This window comes from Ziziphus jujuba, chromosome 2 (genome assembly GCF_031755915.1).
Source record: "Ziziphus jujuba cultivar Dongzao chromosome 2, ASM3175591v1".
Classification (NCBI taxonomy): Eukaryota; Viridiplantae; Streptophyta; class Magnoliopsida; order Rosales; family Rhamnaceae; genus Ziziphus; species Ziziphus jujuba.
Window position 1 is genome coordinate 22,501,777 of NC_083380.1, and position 9,070 is coordinate 22,510,846.

The 9,070-nt window shown below is 29.9% G+C and overlaps 1 protein-coding gene across 1 annotated transcript; it reads left to right on the forward strand.

Moving 5' to 3' along the window:
- Positions 1–8,193: 8,193 nt before the first annotated feature.
- On the forward strand, positions 8,194–8,831 carry LOC132800754 (protein BREAKING OF ASYMMETRY IN THE STOMATAL LINEAGE). Its single transcript, XM_060815014.1, has 3 exons — positions 8,194–8,532; positions 8,691–8,765; positions 8,826–8,831. The coding sequence occupies exons 1-3, from the start codon at positions 8,194–8,196 to the stop codon at positions 8,829–8,831; spliced, it is 420 nt and encodes a 139-aa protein (XP_060670997.1).
- Positions 8,832–9,070: the final 239 nt, after the last annotated feature.

The window sequence follows — 9,070 nt, forward strand, 5'->3', positions numbered from 1 at the left end:
GCTACGTCTCTATTGACGAATATCAAAAGTTAAAATGTTTTTTTCTAATTGCTTTATGTTTTTATTTGCTACATTAGAAATACAAATAGAGATTTAACAAAGAAAAATTTCAATGATATTGTCAATTGACTTTGTAAAGCTACTTTGGCGAAAAAATAAAATACACTATCAAGGAGTAGACCTATCAACGTATCATGTTGAATCATGTTCATGTTATGTCGTGTCATATTCATATGAAATTTAGTTGTTAGGTCTAAAATATTGATGATTTTATGCCATATTTATAGCTTAATATTTGTTAGTTTGTGTTAATTTGTTATGGAAAGATACTTAATTATGTATTTTTCTTAATCTAGGTAAAAGAGGAAGAATTTTAAGAAAACAACCATAAAAATGGATTCCTTGGGTCGAATTATGGTGGGAAGCAAGATTTGAGCTCAAACGGACTAAGCATTAAAAAGATTCCAAAAAGATACCTTAAAGATTCCATAAAGATTCTATCGGGAATTTCATGGTGGAAGTGGATGTCATATGAATCATCACGATCTGAGGATTTCAAATGTCTCGTTATTTTTGGATTTCGAGGTGCGAGCAAAGAGTTATCATCATTTAAAATTTGGAATTTATAAAAAGGAATATTCTAGTTAAATCTCCACCATTGATCAAAAGAGAGAATAAAGGCAATTTGAGGGCCAAGATAAAAACAAGTGGCAATAATTGGTTAATTTATCATTAATGAGGCACATGTCATGTCACATGCTTCATTAAGGGTAAATTAGACTAATTAACTATTTTTTTAGGAGGAATTAGATAAAAGGAAAGTAGTAGAGAGCAAGTAATATCCAGTTTCCTTTTTACACATGAAATTCGTTCAACCCTCTTCATGGCCTAAAAAAGGTATCTTCCAAGACTCCCACATTCAAAATAAAGAGAGAAAAAGATTCCCAAGATCCTATATATATAGCCCCCACCACATTGAAGGAAGATATACAAGTTTAGAGAGTTATTTAAGAGCTTTTAGGAGGGTTAAATAGAAACAAACCAAATTTTGGGAGTTTCTAAGATTCTCTTAAGGGTTCTAGGGTTTTAAAATTTTAGAGTTTTAGAAGATCAATTGGAGAGCTTGGAGGAGGCAAAGAGACGTGGGCTTGCTTGGAGAAGAAGGCTACGACTTTGAGAGCTCTTGGAGGAGAATTTCTTCAATAGTTTTTATTCTTTTTTCCTTTCTCTTTAATTGTGAATCTAATTATTTTTAATAATTATGGATGTTGAAATTATTTTTACCATGAACTAATTTTCATAGCTAGGGCTATGATGTAGCCCTAACTATGAAGGTTTAATTATTTTAATATATGTTGAGTTTTATTTAATTAGTAATATGTTTTGTTAATAAATCATTGGTATACTTAATGCTTTCATAGGCCGGAAGGAATGAATGATTTTAATAATATTTGAGCTTGGAAAAGGATAATATTATGGATCTCCAATGATTTACATGAATGCATAATTGATTGGAAAATAGTTATGTCTCATGCCATATTATTTACTTAATCTATGCTTGATGAATTTGCATGATTTAATTTATAGGCCAGAAGGAATAAATTAGGTTATGTGAATATTATCAATTGTGAGTGGAAACTACTTTTGATTAATTTTGTGATTAAGTATGGTTAACAAAATTACTAGTTAATTAAATTCACATATTTAAGTAATTAAATTGGAATAGTTAGTGGTGAAATCAAATGCCCTAGTATTAATAATTATTAATTTAACTCTCTCTTACTTGAAATTGATCTATTTTTATTGATTGCTTTTGTTTAATTTAGTTTATTTAGTTTTCAATTGCCATCTTAAATTTTAGTTCAAATATTACCAAAACCTATTATCTTTGGTACTTAATTCTTAATCTCTTGGGTACGACAACCCTATTTTTCCACTTTATTACTTAAAAACGATTCGTGCACTTGCGAGTTGATTTTACACATCAAGTTTTTGGCGCACAATTAAAGAGAAAGGAAAAGAGAATAAAAACTATTGAAGAAATTCTCCTCCAAGAGCTCTCAAAGTCGTAGCCTTCTTCTCCAAGCAAGCCCACGTCTCTTTGCCTCCTCCAAGCTCTCCAATTGATCTTCTAAAACTCTAAAACTTTAAAACCCTAGAACCCTTAAGAGAATCTTAGAAACTCCCAAAATTTGGTTTGTTTCTATTTAAGCGTCCTAAAAGCTCTTAAATAACTCTCTAAACTTATATATCTTCATTCAATGTGGTGGGGGCTATATATATAGGACCTTGGGAATTTTTTTCTCTCCTTATTTTCAATGTGGGAGTTTTGGAAGATACCTTTTTTAGGCGATGAAGAGGGTTGGACGAATTTTATGTGTAAAAAGGAAACTGGATATTACTTGCTCTCTACTACTTTCCTTTTATCTAATTCCTCCTAAAAAAATAATTAATTAGTCTAATTTACCCTTAATGAAGCATGTGACATGACATGTGCCTCATTAATGATAAATTAACCAATTATTGCCACTTGTTTTTATCTTGGCCCTCAAATTGCCGTGATTCCCTATTTTGATCAATGGTGGAGATTTAACTAGAATATTCCTTTTTATAAATTTCAAATTTTAAATGATGATAATTCTTTGCTCGCACCTCAAAATCCAAAAATAACGAGACATTTGAAATCCCCAGATCGTGATGATTCATATGGCATCCACTTCCACCATGAAGTTCCCGATAGAATCTTTATGGAATCTTTAAGGTATCTTTTTGGAATCTTTTTAAATGTTTAGTCTGTTCGAGCTCAAATCTTGCTTCCCACCATAATTCGACCCAAGGAATTCATTTTTATGGTTGTTTTCTTAAAATTCTTCCTCTTTTACCTAGATTAAGAAAAATACATAATTAAGTATCTTTCCATAACAAATTAACACAAACTAACAAATATTAAGCTATAAATATGGCATAAAATCATCAATATTTTAGACCTAACAAATACCCCCAAACTTAAGATTTGCTAGTCCCTAGCAAAGAAAAAGAATAAGAAAATGAAATGTTATTTAAAGAACATAAGATACTTTAATGAGGTGCCTCAAAGATTGTATAACATATGACTTTTCAAATGGTTTCAAAGTAATTACGTAACTCAATGCCTTATATTCTATCCAACATATATGATACTTCCAATGTGTGTGTGTGGAAATCAATTTATACACTTAATTATCATATGCTTGAATAAATTTACAAGAATTAGAGATTGATAATAACGTATGAACTACCATATGCTTGACTTAATTATCACTCTCCACTAATGTAGGTTAACGCATCACCTTAAATCATTAGGACTTTATGATTTCGATTGTTAAGGCTAATGGATAAGGCTAAAGAAAGAAAAGGATAGGATATAATAAATCAAAGAAAGAAAGCTAAAATTAAATATCAATGAATAAATTACTTGTAAAATTTGTTTCTTTATTAGAACTTCTTTTCTTATTTTAACTTCAATTTCAATATCCTTTTTCTCCTTTTTATCGTGCATACATTCTTCAAATCACACATATTCTTTCTTTATTTTTTTTTTCTTTCTTTTCCACTAAACCCCCAAACTTATTTTTCTTCTTATTGCACATTCAAATCTCCAATTTACACAAAAATACATAGTAGAGCCAAATTCACCAAATACTTAACCTCCAAACTTTATTTTTTTTTTCTTCCTTTTTTTCCTTTTTTTCTTTTTCAACACTCAAACAAGCTCACAAGCATATATTCATATCAATTCAATTAAAGCTCTCTTTGTAGTATGTTCAAGATAGGAAAAAGAAATTTAAGGCTCAAAAAGGGTAAGTAAATGTGCTTTAATGAAGAAAAGGCTCTAATACATCTTTATGCATCCTAAAGTCTCAAATAAGGTACTAGTGGAAGATAATGTATTAGGTTGGCTTGAAAGGCTCAAACTTAAACAAAGATGGCCTAAATCATATTCTTAGTAATGCATTCACCTAGGATTTCGCCTCAAGCAATAATCAAGCAAGTTCTAAAGTTCAATTAATAATAAAGTACTCTAATTCATGCAAACCTTCTTTAAAACACCATCTAAATTATGCATTATTGATTATGTGCTCAAAATTTATTGAAAGTAACAATATGTGAATATAAATTCAAGCATTTAGGCATACACAAAAACAAATCCACCATCTAAAAACCAATTTATTTTCAATCATAGTCTTATCATTGGCTCATTAAAGTACTTAAGAAAACACCACAAAAACAATTTTTTTTTTTTAAATAATGAAGGAAAATAAAAACTAAAACTAACATGTTTGAAAACTAATAAAAACACTTAAAGGGACAAGATTTAAAAGATGCAAAGCATGATTTTCACCCCCAAACTTAAAATGAACAATGTCCTCATTTTGAAAAACATAAAATAAAGCAAAAGTAAATAAAAGGTAAAGAATACTCCCCTTTGAAGACATGGAACGTTCCTCGTAATGTGAAACTTGAGAAAAACCTACATGGTGCATTTTTCCTACACACCATGCGGCCAAAAAGAAGGGCATGTATCCATACAATTTGATGTACTCCAATGCATATTCAAGGTGGTTATACTCCAAAAACCTAACTTTAGACTTGAAATTCTCAACATTCGTCTTTTGCTCTTTTACACCTAAACATCTTAAAACCTTGCAAAAACTCAAACAAAACACATCAAAACAACCTAAAAACAAGAAAACAACTAGAAACAACTAAAATAAATAGATAAATATAAGGTAAAGAAAGAAACTTGGGTTGCCTGGTAAAGAAAGAAACTTGGGTTGCCTCCCAAGAGCGCTTGTTTAAAGTCATTAGCTTGACTTCATCCTTTTGATGTTCAACCTGGATTAAATATATAAATGATGTCATCCTCATAATATTGTCCAAGCTTATGATATGGAAATTGTGCATGATGATAATCTTGTGGCCTTGGCAAACTTTTAACTCCTTGTCCTATATAAGTCTCAATTTGAACTAAAAGCATGAATTGAACTTTCTTTTCGGTAAATTGGATTCTTTTAGGTCCAAAAATGCTTTGTTTGTCTCCTTTTGGGATGCATTCAACCTCAATTGCATTTTTGGAGCATGGATATACATCTTGGGCTTTTGAAAATTCAATATTTGGCTTGAAAATTTGAGATTTAGTCTCTATTGGTAAGCAATCTTCTTGAAGTGCGGCCATAGCTTTATCCTCATCAGATTTGGCCAAATTTTGGCTTGATTGATTCCTTGACTTATCCTCTTCATGATCCTTAAGCCCTTTTTTGCAATGAATTTGAAGGAAAATTAGAAAATTCCCATGAACTAGTGATAGTGAGTTAGGAAACTTCTTTTGGTGGGCAATCTTGGTTATGTGTGTGTACCTCATTAAACTTATCCAAAATTGAAGATTCTTGTTGCATTTCACTCCTTATAGACACCTCTTCATGTTCCTCAAATCCTTTGTCATCATTATATGGCTCTTGAACGAATTCAAATTCATCAACTTGCTTATTACACATAATCTCCATGGGAATTATCGAACCCATTTAGTTAATCTAAACACGACCTGTTAAGCTTTCATATGAAAATAGAAAAACTCGAACCCATTTGATAAATTATCGTGTAACCCGTCATCCGATCCATTAACGTTAAGCTTTCATATGAAAATAGATAAACTTGAACCCATTTGATAAATTATCATGTAACCCGTCATCCAATCCATTAACCCATTAAGAATAAATGTGAATTTGAAAATTTCAAATTTTACTTAGTTTTCAAATAATAAAATAATATTTTTTTTGAAAAAACCTTACAAAGATTCTTGTTTGTTTTAATATTTTTTAAAATTTAAATTAAAATAGAACAAATTAATGCATGTTTAACAATAAATTAAGTAATTTTAATATTATAAAACTTGTGTGATTACAAAAATATCATTCTTTAATGGATCTAATGGGTTTATCATGTTTCACCCATTAAAATTTATTAATTTATTAAGTCTTATTGAGTGACACTGATACAGATCCGACACGATATCATCAACTCAAATCCGTAAATTATGGTGTGGGTTCGTATCGTATTATCATATCGTGTGAAATTTTATCAGGCCCATCAAGGAGTAATTTTAGAAGATCTGTTAAACAGTATGATTCACCAGAACAATCATTATTAAAATATTTTTTAAAAGAAAAAATTGATAGATAAATCATTATCAGCTGTTATTATTTTCTTAGGAAAAATTATATATATATACTCATCATAAAATCATTGGAAAGCAAATTTTGGGTTGAATATACTAAGCAAACAACTATGCCACATATACTAAATATCTGTTCAAACTATGTGCCACATAAATAGCAACCAGAGACTCGATAGCATAAGGTATGATAGCTTCAGCCTTACTTATCTTGTGTCTTTTTTTTTTTTTTAAATCAAATTACAAAAAAAAAAAATGAAAGTTCTAATTGCATTATGAAACGAATTATATGTAATTTCATTATAAATTTACATTTATATCTTCATCTAAAATTACTATTAAAGATATTCATTAATTTGATTTATATGTGCAACCAAAATATCTTTAAAGACGATGAAGATGATAGCTTCAATGGTTGAGCACTCTTATCTATGCCTATGAGAGTGTGGGTTCGAATCATAGGGACAATGGGATTTTTTGGTAGTTTGTAAAATAGGTCATGATTTGTTAATATATATATATATATATATATATCTTCAAAGACCTTCAAAAGTAGGCGATTGAATAACTTTGAAGATGTTCAAAAGTACTAGGTTGAATACCTTCAAAGTTATTAGAAGTTTACAATTAAATAACCCTAAAAGATATATTCTTCAAAATATTTGAAAGTATATGATTAAATAGTTTTGGGAATAAGGGGATTTTTGTGTAGTTTGTAAAATATGTAATTTGTTAAAAATATATATATATATATATATATTCAAAGACATTCAAAAGTAGACGATTGAATAATTTTGAAGATGTTCCGAAGTACTTGGTTGAATAACTTCAAAATTGTTTGAAGTTTACAATTAAACAACCCTAAAAGACATATTCTTCAAAAATATTTGAAAATATATGATTAAATAATTTCAAAAATGTTTAGAAACATACGATTAAATATTCTTAAACTTGTTCGAAAATATATGAGTAAACACCTCCAAAAAAATATATTATTCAAGATTTTTTTGGTTTGTTGCAAGTGCGTGAGGGCTGTGGTGGTGTGACGGCCAATGCTGATATTGATAACAAATTCACTCTGATCGGTTCATCAAAACTGTTTCTCTTTGGCTAATCTTTTTTTTTTTTTTTTTTTCCCCTGTGCAATTTGACGGGTGGTATAATTTTGGTTTTATTTTGGTCAAAACTGATTAAATACTCATCTCGTGTTTCTCAAAAAATAAATAAATAAATAAAATACTAATATTGTGTTAAGGTAGTGCATTCTCCATTCCAAATTTAAAATTTTTCCAATGAAGAATTTTTTTTTTTTTGAAACTTCCAATGAAGAATTAAAAAAAAAAAAAAAAAACAATTAGGTGGTTCCACCTTAATTAATTTCATAATATAATAAGAAAAAAAATCAGTATTTTACTAAAAGAAATGAAAACGTGTTTTATTTGCAATAATTAAGGACAGTTGCTAATTATACGTCCACAAATTTCTCTCCCTTTTGCCATTTAGAACCATAACTGACCCATTACTCATTATGGGCATGCACTGTAACTCCTTGGTTATTGCATTCCCTTTTTCGAATTCAAATGGTTCTTTCCCTCTCATTACTCTATCCCAACACTATTTCTCTTCCCTTCTAAGAGATTGTTTAGTAGAAAAAAATATATATATACATATATATATATATATATATATATATAGTTACAACATGTGCACACCCTGTACAATCACAAGGCTTGTAAGATGGCGAGTCAGAGACTGGGCTTCGAGTTTCTCGGCTTGCAGCAGGTTTTCTATAGGTAACCTATCCAATGCAAAACTCTCAAATCATATATAAATCAGTATTAATTGATGGGTTTCTTACCAAACTTTTTTTTTTTTTTTTTTTTTTGGGGGTATGTATATATATATATTATATATTTTAATCGGCAGACGATGAACAAGATAGACATCGCAGTACTTCAACACCCCAGTTGCAAATCAGAAACATGGATTTGGACACAAACTGCAATTCAAGAAGCAATAAAGCTAAAAAAAAAATTTCAACGCCGCAGAAGAAATGCAGCAGAGAAGGACAGCTAGAGCTTGGTTCAACTCGTGAAGTCAAAGACACAACTACTGTGCAACCACTTGAAAGAAGTCATATTGAGGAACCAAGCTGGCCACATTTTGCAGAGGAAGACTATATTGTCTTCTGCTTTAAGGAGGACGGAGATTTCGACGTTGTGAAGGATGGTTATAATAAATCAGAAGCATCAAGTTGCATAGATTGCAGAACGAGAAGTTCGAGGCCTGTGAATCGGAAGGTTAGTGAGAAGGGATTACAGGTTTTTTATTTTTTTAACCAAAAAAAAAATAAAAATAAAAAAAAAATAAAGGAAACGGGGAAAGAGAGAATAAAAATAAAAGTACGAGAAAGACACAAAATTAATGAGTAATTTGCATTTCCTTTTTCTTTCCTCTCTTTGGTTTTTGTGAAGAACAGCTTCATTATGTTGAAGATACAAGAACAGTAGAAAGGTGCAGAAATGATGGTGATTCTATCATGTCTGATCAGAAGGTAAACTGTTTTTCTTTGGTTCTTTCTTTTATGGCCCTTTATCTCTTTTTACATAAAAAGCATTAGAATATTTAGTCAAAGATCTAAAATCAAATCCAATTTTTTTTTTCCCCATAATAAATTAATCTTCTAAGAGACAAGATCCTAGGCACCAAAATTAATTTGAAGTTTTATATATAGATAAAAAAGTTAGCAACAAAAGAAACTTTAATATAAATGTTGAATAAAAGTATGCATGCACTCCCCCCCCCCCCCCCCCCCCCCCCCCCCCCACCAACACTTGGGACATATTTTGATAATTTTTT